The 13,920-nt window shown below is 41.8% G+C and overlaps 1 protein-coding gene across 5 annotated transcripts in view; it reads left to right on the top strand.

Annotated features, from left to right (window-relative positions):
- eef2k (eukaryotic elongation factor 2 kinase) overlaps positions 1-13,920 on the top strand; it is a 67,366-nt gene that overhangs the window by 46,105 nt on the left and 7,341 nt on the right. For 4 of the 5 annotated variants that reach the window (XM_060840601.1, XM_060840598.1, XM_060840599.1 and 1 more), the window contains 5 exons: positions 99-152; positions 315-380; positions 1,089-1,229; positions 2,021-2,209; positions 11,299-11,423. In XM_060840601.1, coding sequence (XP_060696584.1) covers positions 99-152; positions 315-380; positions 1,089-1,229; positions 2,021-2,209; positions 11,299-11,423 — 575 coding nt within the window. The remainder of the gene's footprint in view (positions 1-98; positions 153-314; positions 381-1,088; positions 1,230-2,020; positions 2,210-11,298; positions 11,424-13,920) is intronic. The other variant, XM_060840602.1, reaches the window with a different exon arrangement.

Raw genomic sequence — 13,920 nt, 5'->3', positions numbered from 1 at the left:
CCTGCTGTTTTAGTTTAGTGAGAATATTTACTGTGCATGGAGTTTGTTGCTACAATAAAACATACTTACTAGAATCCTGTTTTTATAATTCTACTCAGATCAATGCAAATATTCGAAGATATTGTGAATCAGATGAAGACAGCATTCGAAGGGTATGTACTACAATGTGTAACCATTGTACATTTATTCACAACAGTTTTGTATTTGAAGTTCTCTTTCAGTGCACAATATTTTTATGCATGAAATGTATGTTTTTGTGAAAATGTTCTTTTTATTTCTTAAACCTGTTTCTTTGCCTATTGTTCTTCAATCAGGGAAATGCAAACCCCAATGGGTGCCAACCCTTACTCATCCTCAGACGCAGTCAAAAGTCTCAGCCGGTGATCATGCATGATTGCTTGGTCCTTGCATTTTATTATGTTGTGTGTATTTTATTGATAATGCATGATGCATATAGATATGTTGCAGAAAGTTTCCCTCATTTGCCCAATGGGTATAACAACCACCAAATATATTAGTAAGCTATCCTAGGAAGTTGCCAGGTTTGGACACTGTTTTGTGCTGAGTTAGCTGTTCTCAGCTGAAGTAGGAGGTGGTACAACTGTTTTGACTTTTGTGTCAGGGAGGGGCACATTGGCCATGATTCACAAAAAGTGCTTGTGAATAGATTGCCTGTTTTCTATGTTCAAATGTGAAATCACCAGGTGCCTGAAGGAGTTGGAGGAAGAAAAATTGATGGGAACGTTATGATTGAAATAATCTCCTGATATTAGACTTGTATTTTCTAGTCTGGCTGTTGGGCTTACCATAAAAGAGCTTGTGGAATCTTGACTCAGATCTGTGAAAGCAGAAGATTCATGTAATGTCATGGATATGGCATAGACAGCTGAATAATTCAAAATAGTATTATTTTACGCTGTTATGTTTGCATATATGATTTCAACAAATTTCTGTAGTGCACACAATTAGATTTGTAAAGAAGCAATTTATTTCTTAATTGGATAGATAAATGCTTCAGTATATGTTGATCGTTCCTTTGACAAAAATCCAAAGACAATGCATTTATTTGGTGTGATTTTATCATTCAGGATCACCACAATGAAGATAAATGGAACCTTTACCATACGTCCAGGGCTCACATGCATCGGCCTTCATGTGTGGCTGTAGAGGTGGAGCGATTAAATGCTATCAAGCAGGAAAAGAAAATAGGGAAGTCTATTTTGGGCAAGGTAATTCTAACTGTTTGGGAATGTTCTGGTCAGAAAATTTGAGGAGTCACAGATTGTATTTGGCCTAGTTTAGTACAATAAATAGTGTTTTATTATTGCATCATGTTGTGTTGTCAAATATGCGAGTAATAAGAACAAATGACATATTGGTACAGATTGTTAGCGAGAATATTTAGTGATTCGAGACGGTCAACAGAAAACACAACATTGTATGACAGGAACTTGGAGAGGGAAAGGGGGATACAATAGATCTCTATATCTATATATCTCTATATCTCTATATCTATATATCTCTATATATCTATATCTATATCTTGTGGAGAACAGATGGTACAGTACTGAGAAGTTGTTGCCTCTTCCTCCCATATTGAAGCATGAGATAAGGTCACTTTTTCTGTGTTCTTATTCTGAACTTTACTCCATTTCATTGGACTGTATTAGAGAGGTTCAGTATGATAATCTGACAGCAAGTGATAAGCATGGATGTGATTAATGATTAATTTTGTCTGCTCTCCCTTCTACAACATGTTAGATTAATGTCACTGTGTCTTCAATCATGTAATTCACCTTGAGTTAAGTGAATTTTCATTCCTGTTGTTTAATTGTAATGAGTGTAACTTGTGTATATGGCACAGTATTAGAAGATCATAATTATACAGCATAAAAGAGAGCCACTTAACTCATTGTGTCTGTGCTTACTGTATGCTGGAACAATCCAAAACCCACACCATTGCTCCCTTTTCTGTGTTTATTTCCTATCCCACTGTAAATCAGTTATATTTTGTGTGCAGGTGCACTTGGCTATGGTACGTTATCATGAGGCTGGTCGATTCTGTGATAAACTGGAAGAGTGGGATCGCAAGTCTGCAATCTTCCATCTTGAACATGCTGCTCTTTGTGGAGAACTGGAAGCAATTGTTGCCCTTGGTCTAATCTACCTGCAGTTGCCTCATCATATCTTGACAGATGTCACTGTGGAGGTATGTTTGCTGTACTGTCAACAAGGTACCTATACAGCCATGTAAGGCCTTCACTGGAGTGCAGAAATTGATGATTATCTTCTGGTGATGTTCCTTTTATTTTTAATGAAAACAAATATTTGTTGTTTGGTATCCCTTTTTGTATTTTAGAAGCTTTTTTTTTGTTGCAGTGGAGCTAGCAATGTATCTGATGAAGGGTTATGCCTGATACTAAGCTGGGTGGCAGGGTGAAGTGTGATGAGGATGTTAGGAGATTACAGGATGACCTGGACAAGTTAGGTGAGTGGTCAGATGCAGTTTAATGTGGTTAAATGTATGGCTATCCACTTTGGTGGCAAGAACAGAAAGGCAGATTACTACCTAAATGGAATCAATTTAGGTAAAGGGGCAGTACAGAGAGATCTGGGTGTTCTTGTACACCAGTCAATGAAGGTGAGCATGCAGGTACAGCAGGTAGTGAAGAAGACTAATAGCATGCTGGCCTTCATAACGAGGGATTGAGTATAGAAGCAAAGAGGTTCTTCTGCAGCTGTACAGGGCCCCGGTGAGACCACACCTGGAGTATTGTGTGCAGTTCTGGTCTCCAAATTTGTGGAAAGACATTCTGGCTATTGACAGAATGCAGTGTAGGTTCACGAGGTCAATTCCTGGAATGGTGGGATTACCTTACACTGAAAGACTGGAGCGACTGGGCTTGTATACCCTTGAGTTTAGAAGACTGACAGGGGATCTGATTGAGACATATAAGATTATTAAAGGATTGGACACTCTGGAGGCAGGAAACATGTTTCCGCTGATGGGTGAGTGCCGAACCAGAGGACACAACTTAAAAATACGGGGTAGACCATTTAGGACAGAGATGAGGAGAAACTTCTTCACCCAGAGAATGGTGGCTGTGTGGAATGCTCTGCCCCAGAGGGCAGTGGAGGCCCAGTCTCTGGATTCATTTAAGAAAGAGTTGGATAGACCTCTCAAGGATAGTGGAATCAAGGGTTATGGAGATAAGGCAGGAACAGGATACTGATTAAGGATGATCAGCCATGATCATATTGAATGGTGGTACAGGCTTGAAGGGCAGAATGGCCTACTCCTGCACCTATTGAAATGTCGAATCTCTTGCTCCTGGTGCTGCCTGACTTACTGTGCTTTTCCAGCACCACACTTTATTGACGCCGACTCTCCAGCATCTGGAGTCCTCACTACCACCTCATATCATTCTCCCAACCCTTTCTACACTACAATAAAATGGCAAGATGCCTCCACTTGACAGTAATTGATTAATCTAATGAGGAATCTCAGGAGAGAGATTTCTTTTAACCTGGAAAGGAACACTGCAACACAAGTAATTAAATTAACAGTCCAGATGCATTTAAGCAATAACAGTAAAGAAACCAATATAGGAATGCAAAATATAAGAACAAGAATATGTCCATTGAACTTGCTTTACCTTTTGACAAGATCATGGCTTATCTTTTGGATTAGATTCACTTTCCTACATTATCCATGATACTCTTACTGTCCAAAGTTCTATTTATTAAAGTCTTGAACACATTTAATGACTGCTGAAAATGTGTTGCTGGAAAGGCGCAGCAGGTCAGGCAGCATCCAAGGAGCTGGAGAATTGACGTTTTGGGAATGAGCCCTTCTTCAGGACGACTTCGGGCTCATGCCCGAAACGTCGACTCTCCTGCTCCTTGGATGCTGCCTGACCTGCTGCACCTTTCCAGCCACACATTTTCAGCTCTGATCTCCAGCATCTGCAGTCCTCACTTTCTCCCATATTTAATGACTGAGCAACCACAGCTTTCTGTGATATGATTCAAAATCATTTGGGTAGAAAACATTTCCTCATCCTGAGCAAAAATGATCATTCCCCTATGTCCTTTGTATCTAGACTCTGTCTACCCTCAGCATTTACCCTGTCAAGCTCTCTAACAATTTTGTATGTTTGTTAGTTCATCTTTCATTTTTCTAAACTCCTTATAGAATAATAGGACATATTCCTCATCACAGAAAGGCAAGCATATTTTTCCTTTTGGATAAGATGACCCAGACCATACAGTAATCCAGTTTTGATTTTCCCATCTTTCTTCCCCATAGCTTGCTGTACCTGCTTTGTTTAGAAGTACACCCAGTTCCATTTTGAGTTCCAGCACTTAACTTCTTCGCCTTTTAATTTGAAAAGAAATTCTTCCCATCAAAATTATAATAATTCCACAACTCCACATTATACACTATCTACTATCTTCTTACCCAATTAGTTTATATCCTTTTGCAGCTCCTGATGAAAAGGTTTTAATCAAATAAGTGGATCTGCAGGGCAAAAATCTTAAAATTCCGTCAGAGAAAATTGTTTTCGCACACATTTCTTTCCTACCTAACTTTGTATCATCAGCAATTTTGAACAGTTACGTCCAGTCCCCTCATCTGATCAGTGTTTGCGACCCAGCTATTTGCAATCTATGTCACTGATCTTTTAATTCTTTTAATTACAGTAACAGGTTTTCTGTCAGTTAACCAATCTCTGCTCCATGCTGTCATGACTTGCTGGGGAGAGTGTGCTGACATCAAGCCACACTGTTTCTGGAGTTCACACAAATGGAAAAATATAGTTAGCTAGAAAAGCCCAATTTACGTGTCTGTCTGATTCAGGTTCAAAGATATACACATCAGGCTTTAGTCATTAATATGAAAATGACTGATTATTGTCTTCAAACTGATTTTCATAACCAGTGGTGGCAAAAAAAGGAAAACTGGAATACTAATTTATGACTGCAGTATACAAATCAAACTTTACTCTTTTTAAACTACGTGTGTGCGTGTACACACACACATACAAAACAAAAATAGAAAAACATAAGGGGAAACAGACTCTTCTTTATAAACAGTCCAAACCTCTAAACTGGATGGATTGTTCTCACAAGTGGTGAGCATAATTCCAGAAAAACTATTGGTGGCATGGTGGCTTAGTGCTACCTCACAGCGCCAAGGACCCGAGTTTGAAACCACCCTAGGGCGACTGTGTGGAATTTGCACATTCTCCCCTGTTGGTGTGGGTTTCCCTTGGGTGCTCCGGTTTCCTCCCACAATCCAAAGATGTGCAGATTAGGTGTATTGGCCATGCTAAATTGTTGTTGTGGTTCTGTTCGCTGAGCTGGGAATTTGCCCTATTTAGGTGACATCCTCAGTGCTTTGGAGCCTCCTGTGAAGCACTTCGGTTATGTTTCCTCCAGCATTTATGGTGATTTGTATCTGCCGCTTCCGGTTGTCAGTTCCAGCTGTCCGTTGCAGTGGTCGGTATATTGGGTCCAGATCGATGTGCTTATTGATTGAATCAGTGGATGAGTGCCATGTCTCTAGGAATTCCCTGGCTGTTCTCTGTTTGGCTTGTCCTATAATAGTACTGTTGTCCCAGTTGAACTCATGTTGCTTGTCATCTGAGTGTGTGGCTACTAAGGATAGCTGGTCATGTCGTTTTGTGGCTAGTTGGTGTTCATGGATGCAGATCGTCAGCTGTCTTCCTGTTTGTCCTATGTAGTGTTTTGTGCAGTCCTTGCATGGGATTTTGTACACTACGTTGGTTTTGCTCATGCTGGATATCGGGTCCTTTGTCCTGGTGAGTTGTTGTCTGAGAGTGGCTGTTGGTTTGTGTGCTGTTGTGAGTCTTAGTGGTTGCAGTAGTCTGGCTGTCACATCTAGGAATGGGAGTTGGTTGTCCTTTTCTTCCTCTCTAGTGAATCGGATTCCTGAGAGTGTGGCGTTGATGATCCGATATGTGTTCTCTATTTCTGTATTTTTAATGATTACAAAGGTATCATCTACCAACTCCCATTCCTAGACGTGATGGTACAGACAACACCGAACGGACAATCCACCGCAAAGGTATACAGGAAAGCCACACACACAGACCAAGTCCTAAACTACGAAAGCAACCACCTCAACATACACAAAAGAATTTGCATCAAGATACTGTTCAAAAGGGACACAACACACTGCAGCACACCAGAACTGCAAAAAGAGGAAGAAGAACACCTATACAATGTATTCGCCAAAAACAGATACCCCCGTAATTTCACCAACAGATGCCTAAGGGAAAGACAACAGAACGAGGACATGCCACAACCCAAAGGACTAGCCACACTACCATACATCAAAAACATTTCTGAGCTGACAGCCAGACTACTGCGATCACTAGGACTCATAACAGCACGCAAACCAACAGCCACTCTCAGACAACAACTCACCAGGACGAAGGACTCGATACCCAGCATGAGCAAAACCAATGTAGTGTACAAAATCCCATGCAAGGACTGCACAAAACACTACATAGGACAAACAGGAAGACCACTAACGATCTGCATCCATGAACACCAACTAGCCACAAAACGACATGACCAGCTATCCTTAGTAGCCACACACGCAGATGACAAGCAACATGAGTTCAACTGAGACAACACTACTGTTATAGGACAAGCCAAACAGAGAACAGCCATGGAATTCCTAGAGGCATGGCACTCCTCCACAGATTCAATCAATAAGCACATCGACCTGGATCCAGCGGACAGCTGGAACTGACAATCGGAAGCGGCAGATACAAATCACTATAAATGCCGGAGGAAACATCACAGAAGCGTTTCACAGGAGGCTCCCAAGCACTGAGGATGTCACCTAGACAGGGGACGAAATGTCTGCAACACAAATTCCCAGCTCGGCGAATGGAACCACAACAACGAGCACCTGAGCTACAAATCTTCTCCCAAACTTTGAATGCTAAATTGTCCACAGTGTTCAGGGATGTGTAGGTTAGGTGCATTAGTCAGGGGTAATATAGAGCTATAGGGAATAGGTCTGAGTGGGATACTCTTCAGAGGGTTGGGATGGACTTGCTGGGCCAAAGGGCCTGTTTCCTCACTGTAGGGATTCTTGCAGAATGATTCTTACATCCTTTTTTTGTCATAAAATAAAGATACACCTCATCTTCTATTCAGGTCTCCCAATATTGTACAGTTTATCTCCCCTACTCCACCAGCAATGCTCCCCATCTTTCACACCCCTGCCCCAACAGCAGCATTCAGTTACCACTCAGTGTCCAATAGTGTTTGCAGTACAAGAAAGGAGCAGGCTCCAGGCTGACTCCCCCTGCCCGGACTTGCAGCCTAGGCCCAGACTGCAGGTCAACAACCAAGCCCAGGCGCAGAAAGGAGCAGGAGCATTAGTAAAAGGGAAGGATGGTGGATCAGCAGAAATGTCTGTAGGAACGTCGGATGTGGGACAGGCTGCTTCTCTCGGTTCAACATGAAGGTGGCTTCCAGTGGCCTGGCATGGTGGTCTCAGTCTGGCATGGTCTCCCGGTATGGCAGTCTTGTGTCAGTCTTCAGTGGAGGTTTCCAGCCCAGTATTCCAGTAGCCAGCATAGCAATCTCACCCTGGCTGTGTCTTCAGAGTATTCCATTTTTCCTTAATTGGCTTTCCCTGAGCCCAGGAGCCATTAACTGTAGTTTACTTTTTATGATGATGTATGATTCCTGTCATTTTATGTAGGGTTCGTGGTAGAGCGACTTATAAAACTTTTCATTGTATTTTTCATGTAAAAGTACACGTGACAATAAATTTCTGTTCTAATCTACTCAGACCACACCATCCCAGTGGTGTTCAACTCTCCCACGGGCCCCAACAGTGTTTGTCTCTCCTTCATCCCTTACTCAACAGTGTTTGCCTCTCTGTCACTCTTCTATTCCACTTATCTCTTCCTCCCAACGCAATAACGTTTGACCTGTCTTCAACCTTGTGTTCACTGGCTTCCCATGAGTCCCTAAGCATGCGCCCCCAGGCAGTGCAGACTCTTCTTACATTGACTGGACAGTACAATGTGTTTTGGGCAATGGTTGAACATTGCCAAGGTGGTGGAGGGATGAGTGAGCACGTATGGGTGAATGTTGGATGGATAAATGAAAATTGGCATGCGGTGAGTGCGTATTGAGGGATATTTGAGGGAGGTGATTGAGGTGCATGAAGGAAATCAAGTATTGCCAGGAGCATCCAGATGCCCTTTAAATGTTGCAATTGTGCCAGCCTCCACTACTTCATCTGGCAGCACGTTCCATTCACACACCATAGTCTGAGTAAAAAAGTTGCCCCTTAGGTCCCTTTTAAATCATTTCCCTCTCACCTTAAACCTATGTCCTGTAGTTTTGGACTCCCCCACCTTGGGAAGTGACCTTGGCTGTACACCCTATTCATGCTGCTTATGATTTTATGAACTTCTATAAGGTCACCTTTCAGCCCCTAATGCTGTAGGGAAACTAGCCCCAGCCTAATCAACTGTGACCAGTAATTTGCTGCTCTCCCTAGTAATACCATTTTGATTTTTAAAATCCTTAGTGACAGATTTCGATATTTTCCTGCTACTGATATCAAAAGATGTGGTGCTGGAAAAGCACAGCCGGTCAGGCAGCATCTGAGGAGCAGGAGAGTCTACGTTTTGAGCATAAGCTCTTTATCAGGAAGATGAAGATGCTACTGATGTCAGGTGAACTGACTAACAGTTCTCTGTTTTCCTCTCTCCTGTTTCTTGAGCAGCTGTTTTCCAATCCAGGTTGGGACAATTCTAGAATGTTGGGAATTCTAGAAAATCAGAACCAATGTATCCACAGTCTCTGGTGTTACCTTTTTAAGAATCTGTGATATAGGCTTAAAATCAAGGCAATTTATCAGCTTTTGTTTTTTTTAATTTCTCCACATTTTTAAAATATTAATTAATTTTATTCCTCACTCTGATTAGACCATTGGTTCTCCAGTTTCTAGTGACTTTTTGTGTCTATTTAGAGTCATAGAGATGTACAGCATGGAAACAGACCCTTTGGTCCAACCCGTCCATGCCAACCAGATATCCCAATCCAATCTAGTCCCACCTGCCAGCACCCGGCCCATATCCCTCCAAACTCTTCCTATTCATATACCCATCCAGATGCCTCTTAAATGTTGCAATTGTACCAGCCTCTACCACATCCTCTGGCAGCTCATTCCACAACATGTACCACCCTCTGCGTGAAAAAGTTGCCCTTTAGGTCTCTCTTATATCTTTCCCCTCTCACCCTAAACCTATGCCCTCTAGTTCTGGACTCCCTGACCCCAGGGAAAAGACTTTGCCTATTTATCCTATCCATGCCCCTCATAATTTTGTAAACCTCTATAAGGTCACCCCTGATGCTCCACGGAAAACAGCCCCAACCTGTTCAGCCTCTCCCTATAGCTCAGATCCTCCAACCCTGGCAACATCCTTGTAAATCTTTTCTGAACCCTTTCAAGTTTCACAACATCTTTCCAATAGGAAGGAGACCAGAATTGCACACAATATTCCTACAGTGGCCTAAGCAATGTCCTGTACAGCCACAACATGACCTCCCAACTCTTGTACTCAATACTCTGACCAATAAAGGAAAGCATACCAAACGCCGCCTTCACTATCCTATCTACCTGCGACTCCACTTTCAAGGAGCTATGAACCTGTACTCCAAGGTCTCTGTTCAGCAACACTCCCTCAGACCTTACCATTAAGTGCTAAGATTTGCTTTCCCAAAATGCACCACCTCGCATTTATCTGAATTAAACTCCATCTGCCACTTCTCAGCCCATTGGCCCATCTGGTCCAGATCCTGTTGTGATCTGAGGTAACCCTCTTCACTGTCCACTACACGTCAAATTTTGGTGTCATCTGCAAACTTACTAACTGAACTCTTATGCTTTATGTAAATGACAAAAAGTAGAGGGCCCAGCACCAATCCTTGTGGCGCTCCACTGGTCACAGGCCTCCAGTCTGAAAAACACTCCTCCACCACCACCCTCTGTCTCCTACCTTTGAGCCAGTTCTGTATCCAAATACCTAGTTTTCCCTGTATTCCATGAGATCTAACCTTGCTAATCAGTCTCCCATGGGGAACCTTGTTGAACGCCTTACTGAAGTCCATATAGATACATCTACTGCTCTGCCCTCATCAATCTTCTTTGTTACTCCTTCAAAAAACTCAATCAAGTTTGTGAGAGCATGATTTTCCTTTGCACTAAGCCATATTGACTATTCCCGAATCAGTCCTTGCCTTTCCAAATACATGTACATCCTGTTCCTCAGGATTCCCTCCAACAACTTGCCCACCAAGAGCATATTGATCTAAGTGATCAATATGTTTATATATTTCCAGCGAGTTTACAAATTCGTTTTCTTTGTTAATGTCTTCTTGGTCATTCTTTTTTAAATTTTTAAACCTCCTGATCCTCTGGTTTATTACTCCTTTTGGGAAAATTGTAAGCTTCTTCCAAACTAACACTTAATGCCACACTTTTCGATTCTGATCTCGAGCATCTGCAGTCCTCTCACCATCCTTATTTTCTGTAGTTAGCCGCAGTTACACCACTTTCCCATGAGTGTTTATTATCTTCAAGGGCACCTGTATTTAATGAGTGTTCAGAATTATTTCTTCAAATGTTTGTTTGTTTTTGGTTGTGTTAACCCTTGTATCTTTTAATCTAATTTCCCAGTTAACTTGGGCAACTTTACTCTCAGTTGCCTGTAATTTGCTTTAGTTAAATTTAAAACCCTAATTTCAGATAGTTTTCAAATCTAATATGAAACTCATCATCACACAAACCCAGAGGATCCTTAACTACTTGATTTACTACAGAACAGTATCACACTGCACAATATTATTTCCAAGATAACTTATTGCTTAGTTGGTTCCTCAAAATGTTGTTCTAGGAAACTTCGAGATTTTCCTCTGAACTCATCCTCTGATCTACTTTTGCCAATTTGGACAGCCCACAATAATGTTTAAGGTCATCTTTAATAGCATTACCCCAATTTGTTCTTATAAGTTGCTAATTTATACACTGTCTAACAATATTACTGTAAGGGGGACTATTTTTGTACAAAATATACCTATATGCTGGTAGGGTGAGTGGAGTCAGAGTAGGCCCATTCGCTACATAATTGCCAGCAAGGACATGCAGCTTATTTTTGAGCTGAAGACTCAATGTAATTCCTTGTAAATTTGCATAGATTAGCAATTAAAGTAAATCCATAATCCTATGAACAGGATACTGAACAGAACCGGCAGAGAGGCTTTGACTACTTGCTGATGGGTGCAGAAGCAGGAGATCGTCCATCCATGATTCTTGCAGCTCGAGCCTTTGATACTGGCATCAATCTGAGTCCCAAAAGGTACAGCATCTTTTTTTCCCATTATTTTATTGCTGATAACTTTGTCATTGTTTTTGGAAAAGTTATTGTCTTTCAATTGGCTCCGAGCCCTTGCACAGAATATTTTTAAGACTTCATAAGTCCTATACCACCACCTTGTTGACATATTCTGTAATAGAACAAAGAACAAAGCAAATTTACAGCCCAGGAATAGGCCCTTTGGCCCTCCAAGCTTGTGCTGATCCAAATTCACTGTCTAAACCTATCGCCCAATTCCTAAGCATCTGGATCCCTCTGCTCCCCACCTACTCATCATCTGTCCAGATGTACCTTAAGTGAATTTACCGTGTCTGCCTCTACTACCTCTGCTGGTAATGCATTCCAGGCACCTACCACCCACTGTGGAAAGTAGTAGCCGCATATATCCCCCTTACACTTTTCTCCTCTCACCTTGAACACTTGACCTCTCGTTATTGAATCCCTCACCCTGGGAAAAAGGTTGCCTCTATCCACCCTGTCTATACCCTTCATGATTTTGTAGACCTCAATCGGGTCCCCTTTCAGTTTCCTTTTTTTAACTAATAAAAACAATCCTAACTTACTCAACCTCTCTTCATAGCTAGCACCTTCCATAACAGGCAACATGCTCATTAACCTTCTCTGCACCCCCTCTAAAGCGTCCACATCCTTTTGGTAATGTGGTGACCAAAACTGTGCATAGTATTCTAAATGCGGCCGAACCAATGTCTTGTATAATTTTAACATGATCTGCCAACTCTTATACTCAATACCCCGCCCGATAAAGGCAAGCATACCATATACCTTCTTGACCACTCTATCCACATGTGCAGCCACGTTCAGGGTACAATGGACGATGTCTCTACTCAACAACTTTTCCCAAGGCTCTTCCGTTTACAGTATAATTCAGTCTAGAATTAGACTTTCCAAAATGAATCACGTCACATTTGCCCGGATTATAGAGTCATAGAGATGTATAGCATGGAAACAGACCCTTCAGTCCAACCCGTCCATGCCGACCAGATATCCCAACCCAATGTAGTCCCACCTGCCAGCACCCGGCCCATATCCCTCCAAACCCTTTCTATTCATATACCCATCCAAATGCCTCTTAAATGTTGCAATTGTACCAACCTCCACCAGATCCTCTGGCAGCTCATTTCATACACGTACTACCCTCTGCGTGAAGAAGTTACCCCTTAGGTTTTTTTTATACATTTCCCCTCTCACCCTAAACCTATGCCCTTTAGTTCTGGATTCCCCAATTCCCAGGGAAAAGACTTTGTCTATTTATCCTATCATGCCCCTCATAATTTTGTAAACCTTTAAAAGGTCACCCCTCAGCCTCCGGCACTCCAGGGAAAACAGCCCCAGCCTGTTCAGCCTCTCCCTGTAGCTGATTGAACTCTGTTTGAATGTTTAAATTATGTTTTCTGTTATTTGCTAGAAGTCTAGGCACATGACGATTGGTAGTATCACTTATGATGCATTTTGTGCTCACAAACTATGATCAATCACTTTTGCACTGAAAACTGATCTGTTAAGTGGAGCACCCGTGTGAATGCAGTGCTGTGAAACTTGCAAGGAAGGAGAGAAAACTAACTGGTTGGGATTTATGGGTTGGTCTGAAACCTAAATCCTCTCTGAATGAATGAAAGGAAAGTTCAGTAACTGATGAAGTACGATTAGCAGTAAAACAAGAAACCTAAAGCTTGATCAGCTAATCATTAGTTCTTTGAAGAAAGGTATACCTGTCCGTTGGAATGCAGACAAGGAACAGACTGATAATGAAGCCATGATAGAAAGTGTTTTAGTCAATAAGAGACATCGTGTTTTTCATACACCTGGGCTGAGAATTTCCCTAGATCTGCTTCAACTTCATTGCTGTGTCTTAACTGGAATTGCAGTGAAACTGCTATATATGTATGCTGTGCATGTAAAAACATGCAGCACAGTTACTTTGTCCTTGTGCAGATACCATTTGGAAAACTGTATGTAAACAAAAAAAACAAATCATTGGACTATGAACTCAGTGTTTCGGTCTGGTGCCTGACTAATCTAGATAAGGCAAATCTATTTATGAGCTGTGAGATTTCAAAATATACAGTTTAGATGCTTCCTCCATTTATTTGATTCTCTATTTATATTGAAGGAACAATTAGGAATTTTAGCTAATGCCCTCCTCTCAATCAGATGACTTGAGGGTATTGGTAAGGCTGGTAATCCTTTGGCATGGTCATCTGAGAGACTGGACTATTTGAAGGTGGAGAGCCAACAGGATAACTCCCATCCTTTCTTTTCCTGATGTCCATGTACTTGGCAGCTAAGTCTGCTACGCAGCAATCAATATTGTGAACCTAATGATTAATTTTTTGAAGCAGCAGGAGAGTGAAACCAAGCAGTTTAGGGAAGGAATTCCAGAGTTTGGGGCCTAGATGAATGTTGACATGACCATCATGGCATGGTAGCTCAGTGGTTAGTACTGCTGCCTCACAGTGCC

This window comes from Hemiscyllium ocellatum, chromosome 20, assembly GCF_020745735.1.
Source record: "Hemiscyllium ocellatum isolate sHemOce1 chromosome 20, sHemOce1.pat.X.cur, whole genome shotgun sequence".
NCBI lineage: Eukaryota > Metazoa > Chordata > Chondrichthyes > Orectolobiformes > Hemiscylliidae > Hemiscyllium > Hemiscyllium ocellatum.
The sequence above is the reverse complement of the archived record's forward strand: the minus strand, read 5'-3'. Positions and strand labels throughout refer to the sequence as shown.